The 25,153-nt window shown below is 40.1% G+C and overlaps 2 protein-coding genes across 3 annotated transcripts; both read right to left on the reverse strand.

Moving 5' to 3' along the window:
* Positions 1-1,079: 1,079 nt before the first annotated feature.
* On the reverse strand, positions 1,080-7,286 carry LOC118811053 (synaptojanin 2 binding protein). The gene is made up of 4 exons (XM_036575258.1): positions 7,103-7,286; positions 4,242-4,378; positions 4,058-4,153; positions 1,080-3,230 (listed from the first exon to the last, which is right to left on the reverse strand). Exons 1-4 carry the CDS (start codon positions 7,164-7,166, stop codon positions 3,084-3,086), a joined length of 444 nt encoding a protein of 147 aa, XP_036431151.1. The 5' UTR covers positions 7,167-7,286; the 3' UTR covers positions 1,080-3,083.
* A 5,853-nt stretch (positions 7,287-13,139) lies between these two features.
* On the reverse strand, positions 13,140-23,294 carry lgals3a (lectin, galactoside binding soluble 3a). 2 transcript variants are annotated; one of them, XM_036575260.1, is made up of 6 exons: positions 23,173-23,294; positions 22,849-22,866; positions 20,906-21,553; positions 15,322-15,410; positions 14,519-14,675; positions 13,140-13,891 (listed from the first exon to the last, which is right to left on the reverse strand). In XM_036575260.1, exons 2-6 carry the CDS (start codon positions 22,861-22,863, stop codon positions 13,736-13,738), a joined length of 1,065 nt encoding a protein of 354 aa, XP_036431153.1. In that variant the 5' UTR covers positions 22,864-22,866; positions 23,173-23,294; the 3' UTR covers positions 13,140-13,735. The 2 variants fall into 2 exon arrangements, with proteins under 2 accessions (XP_036431153.1, XP_036431154.1); XM_036575261.1 differs by lacking the exons at positions 13,140-13,891; positions 14,519-14,675; positions 15,322-15,410 and adding an exon at positions 19,947-20,342.
* Between the last annotated feature and the right edge of the window lie 1,859 nt (positions 23,295-25,153).

The following is a 25,153-nucleotide window of genomic DNA, read 5'->3' on the forward strand; positions in this document are numbered from 1 at the left end:
AGAGCATCAAACCTACATTATACAAGTGTCCACTTGCAGCAGAAGTGGAGGAGCGGATTACTCAGTCGCAGCTCACTAGAAACCCAGCAGAGTAATGAAGCTGTACTAGCAGTCAGAGGAGTCTGCTACACAAAACCTGTTCTGAATATAATAAAATAATAGTTTTCAGTTAAGTACTTCATCGCTATGGCTTCTGAACAGCTTCGTCTGCAAGTTTGAAAAGGGAAATGCACACTTTCTTCTGCTGAAGTCGACATTTACGCTTGTTCCCTCAACTCTCTGAGGGCTCGTCTAATGAACTCTAATAAACTAACACAGTAACGGAGTGACCCTTAAAGGGCCGTGTCTTTACTTTTCAAAATTCAGAGTGGTTTGGTGTGAAATGGCTCAGATGTCTTTACAGTGGTGGTGATAGGAACCAGGGGTCGCCATGACTACAACACAGATATAGACATTTTATTTACTATCCAGAACCACCAGTGAACCTACACGAGTCTTCTGAGTTTATATGGAATATTGATGATGGAAAATAGTGGAAAATCTGAAATAATAAGTTTTCTTTGGGGACTATTTTGCCTCACAGCGCCCTGCATGTATCCCTCCACCATGAATGGAGTTTAAGTTCTCTAAACTATCATAAAACAGTGTCTCAGTCATCAGGCAGTGAATTCATAACCATTTCATGTAGGAACTTTCTGTGAGGGAGCTTTTAGGGGTGGACGTCTGGTTCCTATCACCACCACTGTGAACAGTTCTGACTCTGTAAGTTTATCTAGAACGGAGCGTTTCACACCAAACCACTCTGTTTACATCTTAACCACTTAACTATGCAGGAATTTTGGAAAATAGGTGGAACTCCACTTTAAGAGGCTGTCATGGATTCCCGAGAGTGGTACAATTAGTGACTGTGACCCGTCTTCTGATACACAGTGCTATACATCCTCAGAGCCGCTCTCAGCTGGATATGGTCCACTCTCACCTAGCTGTGATACTGATGAGTGTAAGAACCCCATCGATACTCACTAATCCACCCCATTATAAGTACAGTTTGCTGGTACATAACAGCTTTCACTCTCACAGTAAGGCCTCAATGATCAGCATTTATTTACAATCGTCACAGTGCACTTTCACACATTCACAACACATTCTGCTTCAAATCCGTGCATCAGTCCTGCACCAGCGAAGATTAGAGACATGTAAACCTGCACTTAATGTTTTTCTTCCAGCTTTGAGGGGGAGCAGGGTGCGTTTACTTTGCGTGGGAGTGAGAGAGCATGTCAACAATACGGTTTTACACAAACATGCACAGTCTTTATGGCAATCAGTGCTGTCTAACACTGAACTGAGCCCATTTAGTGCAGAAGGAACCAGAGGGAAGTTTACAGCACACACATTTGTAACAAATCATTTATTCGAAGCGTGATGCAGCGTGGATTCAACATGGGAAGTGACAGGACAGTGAAGAAGTGCGTTTCATTCATGCTGATAAGGCTTTTCAAAGCAGGTTCCCCCATTTGACCAAACGGCTGAACCTCCAGAACATAAGCGCACACGCACACACTCGAACACAGTGGGTTTCACACACAGGAACCAGAGCACTGCGCTTCAGAACACTTTCACTACTAGCTGCACTTGCACAGCCTGGACAGCAGAGGGCAGCACTGCACAGCAGCTTGAGTCAGAAAATCAAGTCGAGTTCCCATTAGTGACATTTACAGAAAGGGGTGGATACCAGTGCAAACACTTCCCTCTTTATGCTGTGTCTCGTTATTTCCCTTCTTTTGAAGGCGCCCCTTTAATAAACGAACACGTCTGATTGAGAAATGCGAACATACGAACCCCCAAACTACGCGCCTGACTGTAGGAGGAGCTGGGTGACATCTTAACTGTGCACAAACGTGACTTCATTTCTGCTGAGACCGCTAAACAAGGACAAACACCGATAATCAGCTACACTGCAGACGCAGCGGCGGACGGAGTGCAGTACTTGGTGTACTCGAGTAAAAGGAAAAATAAGCTTGGTAAAAATTATTTAAGTAAAAGTATTTCATCTTGAGTTAAAGTACAAGATTCTGCCTCTGTCTACGTGAGTTAATGTACTTTATCTATATTTGTACTTGAGCAAAAAGTACAGAGGTACTTACTTGTGAATGTACCCAAGTACCAAAAGTAGAAGTACTGTAAGTAACTGTTTCCTTGAACAACTGCTATGAAAGGAGAGCAGATACAGCTAACAGCTAACCAGCCACGTTTCACACAGGAATCCTTAGTAGAACTTAAGTACTTAAGTAGTCGAGTGAGTACTTCTGTACTTCTACTCAAGTAGAAACAGAACATCTATTTTTACTCAAGTAGGAAAAAATACACAGAACACCTGCACTTCTCATGCATTAACGTAAATACTCAATACTCAAGTCATCATCTATGAAGAGTATTTGTACTTTTACTCAAGTACTGAAGTACTGTACCTCACACACACACTTAACCTGCACCTCCACTACAACCAGTGAGTGAGAGGAACGTACACGAACACGCCGCATGAACAGAAGCAGGACAGACACGCAGCATTATTAGCATTACTGTGGTTTATAACGGGCCATTAACTCACGCTACGTTTATGTGCATTAGCAAAACTGGCTAGTTAAAGGTTTGGCCTCATTGTCCGCCTGGTGGCGCACGACGTGCCGCGTTTACGTTTCCTGAACGTATACGCTCAGGAGAAGGACCGGCTCTTAGAATGTCCCGCAGCGCCCCCTACAGGACTGGAGGAACGGCCGGTTTGGTCCCTCGGCAGGTTTCGGTCTCAGCAGCTTCTCCATCCTCCTCTTTCTTTCACATCAAAATAATCTCTATCTCAGCCGAGCTACGACACAACAGCTTAGAATTTTTGGTTATGCATGATTATCACTCAATGTATATCTAACTGTTTGCTGTGATAATTATATTAATTTTGCTATCAGGGAAACTTTCTCTCTCGCTCTTATAGCTCCGTTTCCATTTTGTTGTCACTGTTATTTTTTTGGCCCTCAGCAAAAAAAAAAAGTTCATAAGGTTCGTCTTTAAAATGTGTGACTGGAAAGAGGTTAAAATGGCCTCCGGGAGCCGACGAGACGTTTGTACATGAACCCTAGAATCACTGCGGCCAACCCAAGGGCAATCAGAGGAAGGACAGATGAAGGCGAGTCTCCGTCGCCGCGCGGGTTTGCAGGACCGTTTGCTGTGAGCTGGGACTGCAGAGAGAACACAAACACAGAATTCACAATGTTTAAATTGATCATCTTTAACAAAACGTTTTATAATGAGAACAACTACTCTACTAATGCACAGAGACGAGAGCTGAGAGTTACTAAGGCTTTAAAAACCCAATCTGTAATCTGAAACTGAATTAAATCTCTAAATATTTGTGTATGAATGCACTGTGACTCATCACTCTGAAGGTGGTGATTCAAATACAATAATTCTGGAACATTATAATCAATTATGATGATGTTCAGTACAGTAGATACTCATTTTCTGGCCAAAACAAAAATGTCAGACTATTAAAAGAAAGTTATTATCTATGTCATACTTATTACTATAATACTCCAACACTGCATAAATAATTAGATTATTAAACTAATGTACCTGATGCACCTGGACTAATCTAGACCCTCTCAAACGTCCACCATAGACTGACCACAGACCCTTTTACCATCACTGCACACCTGCACTTTAAATCGTTTAACTATATAAACCTGACATCAGACTCAATCTGTACAGTTTACACTCACTGTCCACTCTATCAGCTCCACTGACCATATAGTCTCACTCTGTAGTTCTACAGTTACAGACTGTAGTCCATCTGTTTCTCTGCATACTTTGCTACCCTGTTCTTCAGTGGTCAGGACCCCCATGGACCCCCACAGAGCAGGTACTATTTGGGTGGTGGATCATTCTCAGCACTGCAGTAACACTGACGTGATGGTGGTGTGTTAGTGTGTGTTGTGCTGGTCCGAGTGGATCAGACACAGCAGTGCTGCTGGAGCTGAACTGAAATATAGGAGACAGAGAGACTCACTTTCGGCTGAACTCGTAGCTGGACGTCCTCGCCTGCGTTCCGGAACAGTTCCACTGCAGCGCTGTGAGGCAGGTTCTCCAGCTTATGACCATTTATCTAAACAAACAAACAAACAAACATCTCAAACATGACTCATTTGGCGGTTTGGTTCTCTGAACTATCGCTTTAATAGCAGCAGGTTTACCGCCAGGATCTTGTCTCCCTCCTGGAGTCGTCCATCCAGAGCAGCCGCTCCGTTCTCTTTGATCTTGGCCACATAGATGCCGGTGTCATTTATCAGATACTGCTGATCAACACCGCCCACGATATTAAACCCCAAACCTGGAACAGACCGACAGAAACATCAGACGTTTACAGAAAACACGACAGCCGCAAAAACACACCTATATCACAGCGCTGATTCAGCTGCATTGATTCAGGATAAATATTAGAATAATATTTAATAATTCAATAACAAAGTACGCATTTACAAAAAATAAGCATTGTATTATATTCTACTGCGGGTAAACAGCAGCTCCTCCGATCAAATTTGCATGTTTGATTCAAATCTTGGTGAAGCTGGAGATTTAATATGAACTGAATCGTTTCCTAAAGAACTCATCAAACTGTGTCCTAAAGATCTCCGAACAAATCGAATCGTTTTCTAAAGAATTTTAACTGAATCAAACTGTTCCTACAGAACTGCAAATGAATCAAATCATTTTCTAAATAACTGGAATTGAATCATTTCCCATAGAACTGTAACTGAATCACTTGCTTCCCTCAATCAAAGTGTTTCCTGAAAAACTGTAAGTGAAAGGAATCGTTTCCTAAAAAGGGTTTCTGAGGGAATCGTGGTAAAACTGGAGCTTTTTTATGCACTGAATCGTTTCCTAAAGACTCATAATTGAATCAAGTCATTTCCTGTCACACCTGAACAGAGGCTGACATGAAACAGATGGAGTGCATTTAACATCATCATCATCATCATCATCATCTGGACAAACCAGTCAGGGTTCTTTTTTCTCCTTATCACAGGTCAAAGTTCACATGGGAATATTACAGCGTCCTATAAAATTAAAATTATGCAACACCAAAGATAAACACGACCAGTGAACAGAGCGAATACAGAGCAGCTACGACAATCAGAGCAGAAACAATATAAACACTCAGCTTTGTGAAGCTGTGTTTGATTTCTCTGATCAGACTGTACTAATCAGAATCAGAAAAGTCAAACTGTATTATATTAGAAATGATAAACGAGTCCAGATCAGCCGCATCTGTATCTTTCACAAGAGTCTCTGTAAGCTATAACGATCTAACATAAACAGATCTTTAAGGGTTTTAGCCATAAAGTCATGCAGCTACGCTCCTTTTACGGCCTAAATAAACTCTCAGGCCTTTTAAGAAGAAAACAATGTAAAAATTCTGGATATTCCAGTATTTGGAGGAAAAATAATGCACTTTTGAACAACAATATTGCTTTAAATTGCTAAAAATAAAGGCAACATTGCAAAATTAACTAAACATCACTATAATGTGTGGCAATCAATAAACAGGAATATTAGTATATTAGTATATTAGTACAAACAATAATAACTGCGTAAAAATGTCCTAAAATCTGTCTGTTATTCTCTTAATCTTTCAGTATTGATTTCTTCTGTAGCTCATCTCACACTGGGTCTACAAGGTAAAGGGCAACTCCACCAATTTTTTAAAAATTCGTCATAATTAAGTGGTTGAGATGAAATCAAAGAGGTTCAGAGTGGTTTGGTGTGAAACACTTTGTTCTAGATAAACTTACTGAGTCAGAATTGTTCACAGTGGTGGTGATAGGAACCAGATGTCCACCTCATTTCTCTTTATGTTTTATCATAATCGAGCTATAAAATTTGCACTTTATTTTAGCATCGTAACTTTAATAAGCTCAATTTAATTATTTAATTTCCTCTTATGTTTTTTTGTATTTTGCCTCGATGTGCTTCCTTTTAATCATCAGTTTTCTGTTTTTGAACTACTGGATCCGTCTAGGCCTTTTTTACTCATTTTATTGCTCTTTTATTGCGGTAAAACACAGTGAAGTGCCCTTGTGTATGAACTGTGCTGTAAAAACAAACTTCATCCACCTCTAAAGGTTATCAGTGGATATTTTAATCCATTTATTTTAATCCATTCATGGTGGAGGGATACATGCAGGGCGCTGTGAGGCAAATAGTCCCCGTGAGGCAAATAGTCCCCAAAGAAAACTTACTATTTCAGATTTTCATCAACATTCCATATAAAACACTCAGTTATACAGATACAGCTCCCTGATGTGGCTCCTTTAATGCAAAACACACACTGTCACTTTCCTGTGTTGATCAAATGTACCATAAACGAGTCAGATGAGATTATTTGTCATAAACTGTGCTGATTTACATATTCAGCTGTACAGCTATACAGTTATGTTCTCCTCTGCAGCACAGAACGAATCGAAACTTACCCATTAAACATTAAACACAGACACTGACAGAGCTCAAATAGTGATTTTCACCATCTGTCCGCTCGTTTAATGTCCTTAACTGCTTCCGATTTCACGTCTGAAAGTTAAAATCATGCAAAATATTTCATTTTTTCCTCCTAATTTAACTCCAGTTCGCTCTTCGTAGCTCGTTTAGCTCCTGCAGCCTGTTAGCACAGCAGCTAAGTCAGGAAAACATGAACAAAACTCTGATAAAAAGCCTGATAAAACAATCAGTATCGATAAAGCGGATCAATAAGCGTCTCTGCAGCTCTTCAAAGCTGACAGACGGAGAAGTTTCGCGAAGGGTTTGGCAGAAACGCGCTGAGAAGTTCAGCAGGAGTTTTACTCGCCAGCTTCGCGCTCGGATCTCCAGTTCCACCTTAAGTGGCGCCGCCGCTCCGCTCTGACACACTGTGACGCACTCAGGCGCCACAACGCAACTGCAGCAGCTTTTAAGGTGGAACGGCTAGTTCGAACTTCAGCCTCGCTGGTCTCGCTGCGTTGCTGCTGCTGCTCGTGTTTAAAGAGAGAAAGTGAGTTGACTGATATTAAGAGACACTGACCGGCTGGTCCCCGCTTCAGCTGGATGTCCAGCGCCGCCCGAGCCCCGGGCGCAGAGCCGTTCATGGTGTTTTATTCTCCGAAGCGTCGCTAAAGTTTCATCAGATTTGATTTTCGGGCTGAAGGTGAAACCAAGCAGCGCCTCCTGCCTCAAATGCTGGTGCTTCTACTGCCCCCTGGCGGACAAGCTGAGAATAACAGTGGGGGAAAAGGCAGAACATCGCCATCTGGTGGAGAAGAGTGACGGGATAATTCAGTTCAATTTAAGTTAAAGGGGAGTCCCACCAATTTTCCCAAAGTTTTACATAATTCAGTGTGTGAGATGTAATCAGAGTGATTCAGAGTGGTTTGGTGTGAAATGGTTCAGATGTCTTTACAGTGGTGGTGATAGGAACCAGGCGTCGCCATGACTACAACACAAATATAGACATTTTATTTACTGTCCAGAACCACCAGTGAACCTACACGAGTCTTCTGAGTTTATATGGAATGTTGATGATGGAAAATAGTGGAAAATCTGAAATAAGAAGTTTTCTTTGGGGACTATTTTGCCTCACAGCGCCCTGCATGTATCCCTCCACCATGAATGGAGTTTAAGTTCTCCAAACTATCATAAAACAGTGTCTCAGTCATCAGGCAGTGAATTCATAACCATTTCATGTAGGAACTTTCTGTGAGGGAGCTTTTAGAGGTGGACGTCTGGTTCCTATCACCACCACTGTGAACAGTTCTGACTCAGTAAGTTTATCTAGAAGAGAGTGTTTCACACCAAACCACTCTGAACCCTGTCTGAACCGCTCTGATTACAGCTTAACCACTTAATTATGCAGGAATTTGATTTTGAGTTCCCATTTAATTGAACTCTATTGTGATTACACCAGTGTAGTACAAGTTTTATTGCTGTTACATACTGTATATGGTAACCCCAACAGGACAAGACAGACACTGGACATCGCACTTTTTCTCAAATTCTCCTTTTAACGAAGAGTTTTGCACTTCAAAAAGGTCAAACGTCTTGTAATCACTGTATTGTGTGTCTCTGTATCTCAGTAGCAGTGCTGGACTTTCCTGCAGTGTTAGCTCAAAGATATCTTTGGACTTCAGCCTCTTTGCAGTAATTTAAGGATCCATTTCCTAAATACACAACTAAGTCACTGTGGATTTTGGCTGCTAAATGCTGTAGAATGTTAGCATGTCCTCTTAAAAGCATTCTGACAGGGTGCATATATCCATACTAATACCATTAAATAAGAAATTAAGTGTCTTGCTTCAAGAGTTTTAAAGGGGAATTCCACCAATTTTCAACAATACTGCACAATTAAGTGGTTAAAATGTAAACCGAGCAGTTCAGAGTGGTTCAGAGTGGTTTGGTGTGAAACGCTCTGTTCTAGAGAAACGTACCGAGTCAGAACTGTTCACAGTGGTGGTGATAGGAACCAGACGTCCACCTCTAAAAGCTCCCTCACAGAAAGTTCCTACAGTAAATGGTTATGAATTCACTGCCTGATGACTGAGACACTGTTTTATGATAGTTTGGAGAACTTAAACTCCATTCATGGTGGAGGGATACATGCAGGGCGCTGTGAGGCAAAATAGTCCCCAAAGAAAACTTATTATTTCAGATTTTCCACTATTTTCATCATCAACATTCCATATAGACTCAGAAGACTCATGTAGGTTCACTGGTGGTTTTGGATAGTAAATAAAATGTCTATATTTGTGTTGTAGTCATGGCGACCCCTGGTTCCTATCACCACCACTGTAAAGACATCTGAACCATTTCACACCAAACCACTCTGAATCACTCTGTTTACATCTCACACACTGGATTATGGGGAAATTTGTTTTGAAGCCGCTTTTGACATTTATTTTATTTAGACAGTACTGCGACATCTGCTGGCCAATATGACTGACTGCATCAGCTTCCGTCGCTTCTTTCAACGGAGAGCCATTTGATTTGTGTTTATTTGCATGTTTTAAACAAAATACTCGTGTTATTGTCAAAAAAATAGACAGTAACCCGTGTAAACATTACACTTCTATAATATAAACTATTTATATGTTTGATTTCTGTGGTACTCTGCCGGCCTGCACCCGTTCCCATGTAGTCGTCGTTCTTATTCTCCAGGGTATATTTTGGTTTGTCCGTCTGAATTTTCATGCCCAAATCATAAGGCAAATTATTTAGTAACTGCATTAAATGAATGTAAATTTTTATTTTAATGATTTATTTTTCGTAAAAGCTCCTCTCAAATTAACAGAACATGTGTTTTATGATACACGTATTACTATATGCTTACAATATGCTCTTTGTATTATTTTATAAAAATAATGTTTACAGAGCAGATCACTGAAGAGACGCCATCTGTTTATAGTGTATAGGTCAGATTTGAAATGGGTCGACTTTCAGTAGAAAATAAGTTGTGAGTTCAGCTTCTTTTATTATAAGGGTTTAAAATGACATCACCATCTATTTGATTGGAAGGAAGACAGTTACAGCTCTCATACGACCCCCACCTTTAGAATGTAGCTTATGAAATATGTAAGTTATGAAGAATATGACGAAGTGCGTTTTGAAACCACCGGTGGTCCCAAGGAGCATAAGAGGCTACGGAACAACCAAATATCGGTATTTTAGTGTTTCTTAAGCTTTAAACTAGTGGGATGTTTTGAATCGTATTAATACACAGCAGTCAGCTACATTTGCGGCTTAAAGTGATCAAACCTCTCGGAAAACGAGTCAGTGACGTTTCTCTTTAACAGAAAACCCATTTTACAGCTTTGTACCACAAGACGGCGCTGTTGCTCCGAATCATTTCAGGTCTGAATCACAGACTGTATGTCTGTGCTGTATATAAATACAGTCTATAGTCCAGAGGTCTCTTTGGACACAGCTGGAGGCGTCCAGCTTTTACCTCTCCTAATAAACAAAAGGAAGGTTTTTATCTGTAGTTTTAAAATATCTGGGTTGGTGCTGGAGCCTATCCCAGCGGTCACTGGGCGGAAGGCAGGAAACACCCTGGACAGGTCGCCAGTCCATCACAGGGCAGAACACACACACACACTCCCTCACACCTAGGGACCACTTAGCATCTCCAATTCACCTGACACAGACATGGGGAGAAAATACTCCACACAGAAATTACCCAGGTGTAAACAAATGTATATACAATCAATCAATCAATAAATAAATAAACCTGTTTGCCATCAAATAAATAAATAAAAATACCAAATAACAAATAAAATAACAAATAAATCTTCCAAAAAGATTTTAATATTTTATTCCAAACCTTCAGTAAATCCACTGCAGTGTCTTTGGCAATTAGTTTCATTCTTTAACACTGATTTCAACTGAGTGAAATATTATTACACAGGAATATATGATTATACTATTAAAAAAGTCCACTAAGACACTTTCTAATCTCTTCGAAACCCGGAAATCACACTCACTAGTGCACAATTTCACACGGCGAGGCAAAGACAGGACGTTTCCATCAGATTTTCACTGCACTGCTGGAATAAAAATATATAAACATACTTCATCCAGCCTCGGTCCTGAAAGAGTCATGTACCGAAAGGACTTCAGATGTGTAATTACATCCACATGATACTACATCAACACAGGTACGGACACATGCAGGTAGACTGCGAGACCAAATGGTGCTGATGTAATAAATGCTGTTCATGTGGAAGTGATGCACACATGTGAAGCAGATTCGACGCATCACTGCTCTCACTGTACCGTATCGGCGATACCTGTGAAAGAGCACATTTCTAGCATTTAAATGTGTTTTGAAAGATAAACAGTCATATTTTAGTATGCATGCTAAATAGCTAACAGGCTTAGCTTAAATAGCTAATGGCTAACAGGCTTTAAATGTTGAGGAAAAAGAGTTACAGAGAGGAAAGTCCAGCATATCCGCCACGGTGAAATCACAGGACTGAGAACTACAGCAGGGTCCGTCCTTTTAGTGGATCAGTCTTGCGTTTGTGAATAAAGAACTGTTATAGCCACAGATATACATATTAGAGACCACTTAGCCCCCCGTATTAGGCCCCCGTATTAGCCCCCCTCTCCACACTGTAACACAAACATCTCCCAAAAACTGCAGATTTAACTGAAAACAGTTCTGGTTCAAGTTCCTGCAATTTAAGGGTTACAGTAAGATATTTCATGGGATTTACTTTGACAATTTCAAAGTAAAAGTTTAATTTAATTCCTTTAAAAGTTGAGACAGTAAGTGCCGACTTAACACAGCCTTTTATAGCCTAGCAGCTAGCTATATACTCCTTGGCCATAAGCGTGAGTGTAGTTATTCAGATATAGCAAATATCTGCACTAACGTTAGTATCTGTGCACTACATCACAATCTGGAGTTTAAATTAGGATATATGTGTAAGTTGAGACATGCTGTATGTAAGAATCAGGCTAGCTAACCAGCTAACCAGCTAACAGGCTGTTGCTTTGTGCTGAAGCATTTGCTGAAGGATTTGTTGAAAAACTACAACATACAAAGTTAACAATATCTTACATGAAAGTTTTGTGAGCTTTAAATATGATTTTTTTTTAAGTCAAAGCTGCCATAAATAACATTAAACTCAGAGTGGGAAAGTGAACACTGCAAATCCCAGAATTATCATAGTGGTGGTAATCAAATAAACGCTTAAAAAGGCTTTAAAAAAACCCACTATATGAAAGGAGAATTCCACATTTTTTAAAATTCCCCCCATAACTCAGTGTGTGAGATGTAATCAGAGAGATTCAGAGTGGTCTGGTGTGAAATGGTTCAGATGTCTTTACAGTGGTGGTGATGGGAACCAGGGGTCGCCATGACTACAACACAGATATAGACATTTTATTTACTATCCAGAACCACCAGTGAACCTACACGAGTCTTCTGAGTTTATATGGAATGTTGATGATGGGAAATAGTGGAAAATCTGAAATAATAAGTTTTCTTTGGGGACCAGAGGAGGATGGGTTCCCCTTTTGAGTGCTGGTTCCTCTCAGGGTTTCTTCCTCTTGCTCGTAGGGGGTTCTTCCTTGCCACTGTTGCCAATGCGCTCATTGGGGGCTTGGATCTTTATGTAAAGCTGCTTTGTGACAACACCTGTTGTAAAAAGCGCTTTGACTCTTTTGCCTCACAGCGCCCTGCATGTATCCCTCCACCACGAATGGAGTTTAAGTTCTCTAAACTATCATAAAACAGTGTCTCAGTCATCAGGCAGTGAATTCATAACCATTTCATGTAGGAACTTTCTGTGAGGGAGCTTTTAGAGGTGGACGTCTGGTTCCTATCACCACCACTGTGAACAGTTCTGACTCTGTAAGTTTCTCTAGAACAGAACGATTCACACCAAACCACTCTGCACCCGTCTGATTACATCTGAACCAACTAATTATGGAGAAATTTAGAAAATTCAGATGCTGTTCTCTAAAGAAAATAAAAATTGCCTCAGATTCACTTGTGTGTCTTAAAGAAAAATAACTGTAAAAGTCTACTTACTTGCTTACTTCCAGGGAGTACAGGCTAGGGTTAGGGTTAGGGTTAGAGCAGAGCGCCCTCGGGAGGCTAACTAGGTCTTTACTATGTATATCTGTGGTTCCAGCTCAGGTGATTCATCACTGTCAGTTTAGTGGTTCGGTCAACAGAGATTAAGATTACAGGTTTGTGGAACAGAGCGCAAACAGTACAGCAGCGGTTCTCAAAACTGGGGCCACAGAGTGCATGCCAAAAAAATGATGTATTTTTGACCATATATTTTTGACAATAAGAAAATATCCATAAAATTGCCAATGTCATCTTATCAATATAAGCTAAAACAGTGTTGTGAAAGAAAAAGTCTCTAACTGTCAGCAGTGTGCAGCATTGCTTAGCCAACAGCAAACCTAGCAGCTAATGTGAACCTATATGTATATACATTACGTGATTTTTTTTTTGCTAACTACGCTACAAATAATCCACATACGTAGTGTTAGCCTGCCAGAGGAAGTCATCCATCTGAATTAGAACAAAAAGAGCTGTCAAAGGGCCGTCAGACAGTTCAAAACTTTAATTAAAGCCAAAGTAGCTCGCTGTTAATCACTCATTTTGAGATAGTGAGGGGTCGCAACCCCCAGTTTACACTTCAAAGGGTTATGGCTTTAAAAAACGTGCAGAACCTCTGCTCTAGAACTTCAAAATATCCAGCTTTGATGAGAAACTTGGACAAAAACAAGTGCACTCCTAAAAAAAGTAACGGAACCAGAAAGCGATGCCTTTGAGGAACCACTTCTGGTAGAACAACCTTTCACTGGATGGTACAATAAAGAAATGAGATTTGCAAGTGTGAAGGTGTAAAGGTTCTACACACATTAAAGATTTGTCCTAGAACTCTGCATACAAGAGCATCTGAGTTTCTATATGAGACATTGAGGATTTCCCACAAATTATTGAAGTATTTTTTATATTTACAGATGTGTAATTGGCTCACAACGTGATAAAAAAACAGCAATATCAGTGAAGATGGTCCAGCAAAGAGCTTTTACTCTGACCGTGAAATGTTTGGGGACACTTGGACTTTTTGTGAACTTTTCGCAATTTTCACTGTGTGTGTTCATGAGGAAATGGGGTTGTTGTTGTTGTTTGTGTTTGTTAGATCATGCTGGGTGCGATGCTGTATAGTGTGACATCCCCCACCACCCGCACCAGCGTGACCTCCTCCAGCCCCCCCACTCTGTGTTCATACTCCAGCAGGTGCACTCCGTCCACAGCAACCTTAAACACGTCCGCCTCCACCAGGATCTTCAACTGAGACAGAAACACAGTGTATATGTAAGTAATTATAAGTAATAATAATAATAATGACTCATACGTATTTATGCGCTCCTGGTCAAATTCCATGTTGTTGTTGATTTTCTGAGTGTAAATAAGTTGCACATCCTCTACTGAGACACACTGCTGCTCATTTTAATGCACAGCTACTGTTTACTGGCTGAAACTGGACATATTGAAAAAAACAATAAAACATAAAATATAGCCTGTGCAAATGTTGTGGTTATGTTTTTTTTTAATATATTAAACTCAGCAAATTAATAGAATTTCTGCACTAAAATGAGCAAAAATATAATTATGTAAGTGGGTTCTCTGTAGAGAAGAAAATCAATAAACATATATAAAATATGTCTCATTAGGTCTTGAATGATTACATGTAATAACTTACAGTTCTAATCTTAACCTTGAGAATTAAAAACCTTTAGTTTTTCAAAAATTTGTTCAGACAGAAAGGTAGTACATTTTTCCATACTTCAGCTAGACTGTCGAAATAATCTTGGGCAGGAAAACAAACAAATAAAAACACACTAGGGGGCGCTATTGGAGAGTGAAGCGTCACCCCAGTCACTCTATGGGTGCCTGTTAGATTAAAAGCTTTTGTACCTCAAACTGTCTGCCCGGCACAAAAGGAAAGCCCCCTTCTCTCTCCTCCGGACCCCAGTAGCCCCCCAGATTTGAGTTCCTGACGATGGTCTGCTCGGGGAAGCGAGGGTTAAAGTGGAACACGATGTCAGGACCTTTTACAAAGTCTACATGGAACCTAGAAGGAGAGGAGAGAATGTATTAAAGCGATAGTTTAGGCAAATATCTAATTTACACTGTTTACAGTTTACAAGTAATCGATCAGCCGGGACGTGCTTAGCGCCTGAGGTTTGGTTCTGTAGCTTTCACACTGGAGCTATGAGGCTAATATAGCTAACAAGTAATGGAAGCCTACACTTCACTGATTAGCATAGTGCTAACTGCATGGCTAATCATCACACACTTGCCTCAACTGTACTGACAGTAGAAGCACAAGGTAGGTGTTTCTAATAAAGTGGCCAGTTAGTGGAAGCACAAGGTAGGTATTTCTAATAAAGTGGCCAGTTAGTGGAAGCACAAGGTAGGTGTTTCTAATAAAGTGGCCAGTTAGTGGAAGCACAGGTAGGTGTTTCTAATAAAGTGGCCGTTAGCAAAAGCACAATGTGGGTGTTTCTAATAAAGAGGCCAGTGAGTGGAAGCACAAGGACAGTGTTTCCAATAAAGTGGCCATTTAGTGGACGCACAAGGTGGGTGTTTCTAATAAAGTAGCCAGTTAGTGGAAGCACAGGTTTGGTGTTTCTATTAAAGTGGCCAGTGAGTTTATGTCACAGAACCCTGTTGTTGGGCTACTGTAGGTGAGGTGTGTGTGTATGTAAATATGTTACCGATCTGCTCCTGGAACTGGTTCTCCTACTATAGTGATGAGCAGGCGGGGCATTATCCCAGCGTGGAGCGGCAGGTCATACGGCACCGGCTGAAACACACAGACACACAGTCACTCACAGCAGAGCTCAAACACTCCGTATAAACATTAACTCAAACACAGGAAAGGGGAAAAGATCAGTTCAAACAATCATAAACACTCCCTAAACACTCCTTAAACACTGTGATAAATACGTTAAATCATAAAACTCTCCACATCACACTTCAGAGCCCTGCCCACAGGCTCAGTACATTCAGTTAGCAAAACTAACTGACCAACTAACTCACCTCTGTTGTTATCACAGACTTGTATGGAGTGATTGTTCAAAGTTCTCCAAATTCTCCAGTGTTTAAACAGCATGCAGGCAAATTAGCTGGAATTCTCTATGTACACTCTATGAAACTACCTGGGCTTCTTATTCTGGTACACAGCTGCCCTAAAACTGCCACTTCAGGCAGCCACATACTAGAACAACCAATCCAGCTAAATTAATATAGTGTACATAGAGAATTTCAGCTAATTTGCTTGCCAGAAAATTACTGTACCCCCAACCCCTCACACACAATGAGAGACCAAACATGTTTCTATGATATCTGGGCTGTTTCACTGAATTAGATCAAACTGCAGTCCTACAGTAAAAAAAAAAAAAAGAATTATTCAGATCTTAGATATTTTCAAGGAGATAGCAATAAGCTAAATATATACTGCATCATCACTTATAGGGTACGTTCTAGTGGGCGGAGTCTGTCCCAAATCCTAACCTCTAAATTTACACTTGAAAGTAATACGTACTTTTAATTTCTTTCAGTCTTTTTTTAAGATTGTTTTATCATGAGTTTAATATTTAAAAATTCCATCCTACATTTTCATGTCACGTTTTGTTTGTTGACATGTTTTAGTGTGTGGGCGGGGCTTATTTTATCCCCGCCCCTGCATTTCAGAGCAGGAAGTGAGGCTGCATCCCTGTCCCTCATGGCCACATGCTGAGCAGTTAGATCCCATTGTTTTGAAGTAAATGTGTCCCAAAGTCTGAAAATCAGTGTGGAACATTAAGAACCGTCATATTTTCTGCAGTTCAGCACTTTTTAGTGTTTTAATGTAAAATATGATGATTTTCTGTATGAACAGCTGTTCAGAGCTGTGTTTGCTGGTCATGAACTGCTGAGTTTCTGAGCTCAAAATGAGCTAAAATTGTCACTGAAACAGTCACTACTGAAACAGTCACTGCTGAAACAGTCACTACTGAAACAGTCACTACTGAAACAGTCACTACTGAAACAGACACTACTGAAACATTTGGGAAAGTTTGGGTTGTTATGATTGTTTCGGTAGAGACAGAATGTTTATTTATTTAATTAACCTAATTAAGGTATAGGGTATAAGCATAAAGTTCAAGTCAGGTACAAGTCTGAAACTCTGACTTCAAACCAAATCAGTAAATGTAACCATATACGACTTAATTTCACATTTTCTTTTTAAATTGCATTTTTTGAAGTATTTTAGTAACAAAACACATTTTTAAAATCTGCCTACCTTCATTATTTGTAGATTGCTTAGTCTTTTCGGCTTTCAGCCCACCATAAACAGTGAACTATGGCAGGTTTGGGCACCGCTTTTCTTTTTTTTTTCTTCTTTTTTTTGCACCTTTTTTCTTTGTAATTTTTTTCTTTCTTCATCGTTAGTTCATGCTCACAGTCTCATTAAACAAGATTCATGTCATTTAAAAGGCTAAATTCCTGTTTGTCTAATCGTCCATCAAAATGTAAAGACTTCAGCCCCGCCTCTAAATTATCTTCAGACTTTCTATGAATTTCCAGTTTGTGTTCTCAGTCACTGTAAGTGTCTTAGAGTTCTTAAAAAGTGCTAAAATTATGTTTTTTTTCTGTCCAGGAAGTGACTCAACACAACAGAATCAACCCTCCCTCCAATAACTTACTAGCTAACTAAATAACTAGGTAACTAAATAAATGAACAAATACATAAATAAATAAAACTAAATTAGGAATTAGGAACTAAATGTTAATGACTAAAATAGAACTGAGGAAAAAGTAGAGTACTTTACTCACTAGTGCACGAGTAGAAATAAAAGTGTTCGTCTTATTAGACTATTTGCTTATTTTTATTAGTTCTTTTAGCTAATATCTGAAAAGCCATAAACCTTTGCCCCATGCATGATCAGAAATATGATAAACTATAAAAAACATGGTTATCCAAGTAACATTAGTGACCAGCTTGTGTTTTATTAATATTCTGATTTCTGTGTTCTTACAGTTACTATAATCATTATTCACAAACCTTTCATTATGATGTGTTATATGTTGTTAAGAGCTAAGCTATATCAAAGTATCTGTCTATGTCATCACTTTATGGCAGAACTAGTGTTAAAATACATGAATAAGTAAGTTGGTAACTTAAATATGAATAAATATATAGTTATTTCATAACACTTTATTTGTAGCACTTACGTTAAATCCTGAACCCTTTTAATATTCTATTAGTTTATATAATTTACTAAAACCCAAGCATGAGTTTGCTGTGTTTCTATGACAATCATCCTAACACAAAAACAATGTTTATATATTTTGCTAGAAATGGGAATTAAAGTCTCTGAAACAGTAAAAGACCACAGCTGTGCACAGAGACACTCAGCGTTTCCCGACTGACTGCACACTGAGATCCACTCTCAGAGAAAAAAGGGATCCTTCCTAGAATTAATGGGTGGAAATGAACGTCAGATTGATGTGACAACACCCGGTTTAAAAACAACGTCACCATGACAACAGTGTGCAAAATCAGGGCTGCATGACACACAACCTGATTCCAAACCCCGCCCAGTGACTCACTAACTCCAGCAAACACTGTCCCAACACTGAAACTAGGCTAATCACATTCCTCTGGGCTTCTCCAGTTCAAATAAACCTCTGAATAAGCTGAGACTGGAGCTGAGCAGTATGACTATATTTATCATTATTGTGATAAATCACATAACAGTATGTCACAACTTCCTTTTCTGGGCATATCATGGACATCGTCAGTACTTAAAATCACTAACTAACTTGTTTGATTACAAAGAGAGCAGAATTAGTCCTGTTTAATTGGATTTAGTGCAGCACAGTGTGTGAAATGTGTAATGCAAGTAACTGGATTCATGGTTTTGATGGTATTTTTAAAATGTGGGCTTACTTTGGTCTAATTTATCAGACATGAAAAATATTGTGACATATCACAAAAAACTTCCTTAAGTATTGTGATATTACATTTTGCTTTATCATTCAACACTATCAGACACACGTTACATTTATATGGATAAAGCTGTGCTAACAGGCTAATGACAGAGCACAGACTAGCCTGTTCAGTACACGTTTATTAATGTTACTGAAGCATTTGGATAAATCTGTGGTGTCAAGGACCTAAAAACATTCTCCATTAGCAGATTTAAAAAAAACTCACTTAAGTTACAACAGATAACCAGAAAAACTCTTCAGATGAGCCCAACACATGAGGAACAGCAGCACTTGGCACTTAGCTTTCCCTCAGTTACTCAACCTGTAGTCAAGCAATGTTTGTCTGCACTTTAGCAATGAGGCTAACGCAGCATGGTGCTAACTGCATGTCTAAATAATGACCCGTGTCTAAAAGTGTGTGGAGATTTTCAGTGACCTCCACTAAACGTGATTCTGTGGCTTCTCACACAATATAACTCACTGTTACCTGTAAAAATGGGCTAAAGTATGTTAGCATAGCTAAAAACAGCAGCACAAGCTAACGTTAGCGTTGCAGTCGAGACCAATAGAGGCGAAACTGAGTCGAGAGTCATAGACACTTTTTTAAAATTAATTTTTAAAAAAAACAGCAGCTCATTTTACATTAATTAGACCATAATACTGATTTAGATATATGCAAATTAGCTTAGCGGTTAGCTGGCTGTCTTAGTTCACTGTTCAGACACGATGACCTTTTATTCTCCTGTTAGCCAGTTTGAGTGCAGGTTTTAAGGCTGTATTTTATACATGTTGATGTTATTTAATGATGTTGGCGTACTACTACTATCATACAAATCATTAGAAAACAGTAGATCTATATCTTTGAGGCTAACAGAGCTAACCTAAGGCTAGCTAGCTGTGCAAATTGGAACACTTCTTCTTCACGTCTTACACAAGTCGCTCACAGAGACTGGAATTAAGTGCTAAATCACTACTAGCTGCCATTTAGAAGCCTAAACTTTGTCCATTTTGTATAGATTATTATGGAGGATTTTGTCATACAGTGTCAGGAACCGGGCGAGAGTGGCGGTTTAGCTTGGTGCTAACTGCATGTCTAACTGGTGAGATATTAGCTTACTTGGACTGTTAGCTATATTAGCCTCGTAGCTCCAGCACTGAAAATAAAGAAGCAAACAGCAAAATCTCAGCTGATCAGTGAAAGGGGGGAAACTATTTTGGATTTTTTGTCGAATTTAAAAGTTAGACATCATTAAACCCACCAGACATCTATTCAGCAATCAGTGATGAAGCAACATTGAACACTTAACAGTACAAATATTCAGTGAAAAATCCCCACTAGAATAAGACATTAAATCAGACCTGCAACAAGTCAGCATTTACATTTACTTCATTTTGGTGGAATAAACAACAAGTGCAGTACAAAGATTTGTTCATTAAAAGTGCAACACATAACAGTCCTTAGGTAGCAGGATTAAGAAAATAAAGTGTATTAATAAAATATATTATTTAAAAAGCTGGCTTATTGAACTTTGTCTATAGGCCATCTGCGCTCACTGCATTATTAGAGTAAGGCACAGACGAGCCTGTAACAGCGTAAATGTTGGCATGTTTTATAGTCAGCAGAGTCAGCAGTTTTGATTGTACTGCTCTCTCTCTCTCTCTCTCTCTCTCTCTCTCTCTCTGAAGGCTGCAGTGTTGCTCCCCCTGAGAATATCTGCGGTGTTCACTGCGATCAATGATATGGAGGCCTATATCCCGGCTGAAAGACAAAAACAGGAGTTTTTTCACATCTACACTTCAATTCTCAGTCCAAAGTCCCTCCAAGCCAAATCCACATCTGCCCTCAGTCACCAAATACACCACTGGAGCAGCCTGAGGAACAACGCTAAACCTTGACCAGCAGTCAGGAGACCCACCAACCAACACATGCACACCCACATAACACCCCCCACAGCACATGGACAGACTCATACTGCAGGCCTGGGCGATAAAACCACACATTACAAAAATCAAACATTTTCCATATCGATAAAGTGTGAATGCCATTTTGTTCCTCAATCTTACATTAGCAGCAAAAGCTTTAACTCTGAACAGCTACTTTGATACACTAAATGGCGCTGCGCACTTACTGCTCACTAGACGGTAGAACTTGTCTAGCCGTTCACTTGCTACAGCAGGAATGTCAGCAGTTTATAATTATTATACACAAATGTCTTTTGTTTAATTAGTAATTATCAGTTTGATATGGAAAAAATGTCATGCTAAGGTTTTTAGCCATATCGCCCAGCCATTAAACATTCCCACACCCTCAGCCTTACTCACCAACATGCCTCCAGGGGCCCCCGGGCCCCCGTATGGTCCCATGGGTCCGGGTCCATATCCTGCAGGAGGTCCAGGCTGGGGAGGGAAGCCCCCTCCAGGCACGCCCCAGGATCCAGGGGGTACAGGGGGAAAAGCACCTCCGGCGAAGCCCGGCCCGGGCCCTCCGGCTGGGGGAAAGGCTGCAGGGCCCCCAGGGCCGTACATGCCTGGGGCTGGGGGTCCGGCTGGGTAAGGCACATTGGGGTAGGGTCCCTGTGGAGCCCCGGGGGTGGAGGGGAACTGCCCCCCAGCGTAGGGCATTGGCGCTCCTCCTGGAGGAAACTGCCCCGGTCCAGGGGGGAACTGTCCAGGCATTCCGGGGCCAGGGGGGTATCCGGCAGGGGCAGAAGGGGCGCTAGGATACTGCCCTGGAGGAGCCCCTGGACCAGGGGGGAAGGAGCCCGGGGCACCGGGGCCAGACTGGGGGAACCCTCCGGGGGCAGAAGGCTGGGCTGGACCACCGGACGGGGGGAAGCTGGGACCACCCGGAGCTGCACCAGGCCAGCCAGGATTAGTGGCAGGTGGAGCCCCGTTTATTGGGGCAGATGGATTAACATTAGCGGTTCTGGGTGCTTGACTGGGGGCGTCATCCGCGATTGCATCAGCAAGCTACACAAAAAACAGAGAGACAGTTTCAGTGATGATGGAACAGCATTAGCATAACATCCTTTAAATTTGGATTAAAGGCACGTTTGTTCAGTCTAATCTCTATTTGTAGCACATGGTCAGTTTCCACTGACAATAATTCCATGTACTTAGAAAAGAACAGAAAAACCTCTTGACTTCCTGACTCACACTGAAGCACCAGCCCATCGTCCTCTATTATAAATGTGTTTTGAGTCAACAGGTTTTCTGTTTCAGGGAAATCACTGTACATGGAGACTAATCATATGCTTCAGAGGGGGCAGACAGACAGAGATTAGGCTGAAAAACTGGAGTAAACAAATATTAAAAGGGAATTATACTACTGATGAAGGAAAATCTGTTTACACAACAACATGCTCAGTTCAGCTGAGGTGTATTCCACAAAACATGAACTTAGCCAGATATGGAATGTCATGGAGCGGCACAGCTGACTTTCAAGAAAAATTCCAAGTCAGAACTGTTCACAATGGTGGTGATAGGAACCAGACGTCCACCTCTAAAAGCTCCCTCACAGAAAGTTACTACATGAAATGGTTATGAATTCACTGCCTGATGACTGAGACACTGTTTTATGATAGTTTGGAGAACTTAAACTCCATTCATGGTGGAGGGATACATGCAGGGCGCTGTGAGGCAAAATAGTCCCCAAAGAAAACTTATTATTTCAGATTTTCCACTATTTTCCATCATCAACATTCCATATAAACTCAGAAGACTCGTGTAGGTTCACTGGTGGTTCTGGATAGTAAATAAAATGTCTATATTTGTGTTGTAGTCATGGTGACCCCTGGTTCCTATCACAACCACTGTAAAGACATCTGAACGCACCAAACCACTCTGAATCACTCTGTTTACATCTCAAACACTGAATTAAACAGAATTTTAAAAAATTGGTGGCATTCCCCTTTAAGATGAGGACTGTTCTACAGGAGGAGTGGACATTTTTATTGGGTTTAGGTATTCTAGCTTGCTCATAACTTTTATACTACGACACCCAATGAGTTATCCAAACCTGGTTATATTATATAATAACCAGTTCAAATGAAAACAAACAAACAAACAAACAAACAAACAAACCGTGAGCTAATGCTAAACGGAACACACCCAACTTGTATATTTTTATAGAGCCCACATCATAAACAAAACTGGAAGGTGTAAAGGTCTGTGTAGCTTTGATAAAACAGGCTGTAACTGGTTAAACAATAAGGCAAATATAAGATGTGTCTGTCTAACAATCCAATGTATGATTATGCACTCACCGAAAAATCAGCCATGGCCTGTGGAGGAAAAGAGAAACCAATAAAACTCACTGATTTCACACAGCAGGAAAACGACTGTATTTATTCAGCTAGCTCTGCTTTTCTTACTCGAATTTCCCCGTTCCACCTTAACTGGTGCACGATTTAAGGTGGAACGGGAAATTTCGAAGAAGCTGGCGAATAGTAAGTCAACTTCAGCCTCGTGTTTAAACTCTAAAGAAGCCACAAAATTAGTGTTTATCATCGGCTAATCAGATCAATCAATACTGACAAGCATGCGAAACCAAAGGAATCAATCCGCGATATGCTGCTGTGTGTTTTTACCTCGTTTTGAATGAAGGCCTGTCGGTGAGGATCAGCCTCTGTTACTTACAGTAAACCCGTCAGGAAAACACACACACCACTCACACACACACAAACTACAAATGACTGAACTCTACAGAGGAAGTGAGGTTGGGGCTGGAAATAGGGACACCATGTTTGAGAAACAGGTTGATCTATAAGTCATACGTGCAGGGAAACTCAGCGGCTCGCATGGTTAACAAATCGACATTTTGTTTTCCCTCTCGTATTCCGACCAAACCCGCCCTTGGATTGGCCACCAGAGCCACGCCCTTCAGCGCTGGGATTGGCTCGTTGTTCACCCTCAGAAGCAGTGCACCAATGAACTACGAGCCAATCCTTGCACTGGTGGGCGGAGCCTGACCGAGCAGGGGTGTGGGGAGGAAAAACTGCAGCGTCACAGCTCAAACTGGTCAAACGTGATTACGCAAAAGTGTGTGAAAGTGGGCGTGTCCTTAAAGGGACAGGCGACACGGAAAAACAAGCTTTTTTAGAGATTCGATTCTGTGGTTTTGCATGTAAAAACGCCATGAAGTTAAAAATAAGTTATTATTTTTTAATATATTTAATTTGTAAGTATTTATCTTTTGAGCTATTTAGAAGGTTCCAGATTTCTCCTCAACGCTCCCAGCAACCACACCGACATGCTAACCTCCACCGCAGCACTGCTGATTCAGTCTGTTGAATTAACAGTGCAGTGTGTAAGATTTAGTGACATCTAGCGGTGACATCAACGGAATACCCCTCCACCCCTCCCTTTACAAGTATGTAATAGAACCTACACTCTTAAAAATGGTTCTTCAAGGGTTCTTTAATAAAGCAAATGGTTCTATATAGAACCATGAACACTCAAAGAACCATTTGCATGCATAATTTGTTCTTTGCCTCGTGAAGATTGATGGAAAATGTGCTGTAGATGGTTTTATATACAACCTTTTTGAAATGGGTTCTATGTAGCACCAAAAAGGGTTCCTCTACTGTTACAGGCTTGACATTGTACACAATGGCAAAACCCTTTTTGATGAAATATAGAACCCTTTTCAAAAAGATTCTATATAGAACCATCTACAGCACATTCTCTGTCAATCTGAAGAATCATTTCACATTGCAAATAACCTTTTAATCATGCAAAGGGTTCTTTGAGTGTTAATGGTTCTATATAGAACACTTGAAGATATTTTTTAAGAGTGCATATAATATAATTTTCATATTCATGAATGTAAATATTCAAATAATCCTTTTAAATGTGTTTGTCAATGAAAACAATTACTACTTCTAATAAGAAATCATTACAATAAATATAATATGATAATAATAATAAGAAAACACTGAAATTATGTAGATCTTTGAATATGTTTGTATATATTGATGCCTGTTTGTTTTTGAGTCCCTTGGCTGTTGGTCGTAGGTGTTTTTTTTCTGATTTGCTTTTTTTCTGTTGTTGGTGTCCTTCGATTGATGCTTTCTTATCATATTTGTATGCTTGCATTTAAAAAGAATTTTTTTTAAATTTAAAACAAAAAGAACTACAAAATTATGTTAAATGTAAATAAAGGCATTTAATAACATGTTTTAAAAAGTTTTTTTACACAACATCAGATGCATGTAACAATATACATCTAACTGGTATTATGTGTACACATACAGTAATAAATCTGCTACAGAAACACAACTACACAAAAATCAGGTTTTGGTTCTAAAGAGGCCTCGATTAGTTCAGTATAATGTTCTTTTTTTAAACAGAAACAAAAATGCACCTTTTGCTTGAGAATTTACAGCTATGATGATAAAACTCAGCCATGAAAAGTATGGGATTTATTATACATACGTGTGTGCATTCAGCTCTGTGACTTTCCAAAAGACCAAATAAAACACATTTCCACAGTAAACAACACTTCTCATCAATAATATAAACAATAAAGGCTCTGAGGCTTTCAGTCAGCATTTTGTCATATATTACACT

The sequence above is a fragment of the Colossoma macropomum genome, unplaced genomic scaffold (assembly GCF_904425465.1).
Source record: "Colossoma macropomum unplaced genomic scaffold, Colossoma_macropomum, whole genome shotgun sequence".
Lineage (NCBI taxonomy): Eukaryota > Metazoa > Chordata > Actinopteri > Characiformes > Serrasalmidae > Colossoma > Colossoma macropomum.

What these genes read in the sequence shown, in the direction of transcription:
- LOC118811053 (XM_036575258.1), bottom strand. Translation starts at nt 7,166, where the DNA reads ATGAACGGCTCTGCGCCCGGGGCTCGGGCGGCGCTGGACATCCAGCTG. An exon ending in GCTGAAGCGGGGACCAGCCG is followed by an intron (nt 4,379 to 7,102) that starts GTCAGTGTCTCT and finishes GGTCTGTTCCAG; the next exon opens with GTTTGGGGTTTAATATCGTG. An exon ending in AGGGAGACAAGATCCTGGCG is followed by an intron (nt 4,154 to 4,241) that starts GTAAACCTGCTG and finishes TTGTTTGTTTAG; the next exon opens with ATAAATGGTCATAAGCTGGA.
- lgals3a (XM_036575260.1), bottom strand. An exon ending in GGGCCCCTGGAGGCATGTTG is followed by an intron (nt 15,411 to 20,905) that starts GTGAGTAAGGCT and finishes TGTGTGTTTCAG; the next exon opens with CCGGTGCCGTATGACCTGCC. An exon ending in TGCCGGGCAGACAGTTTGAG is followed by an intron (nt 13,892 to 14,518) that starts GTACAAAAGCTT and finishes TTTCTGTCTCAG; the next exon opens with TTGAAGATCCTGGTGGAGGC.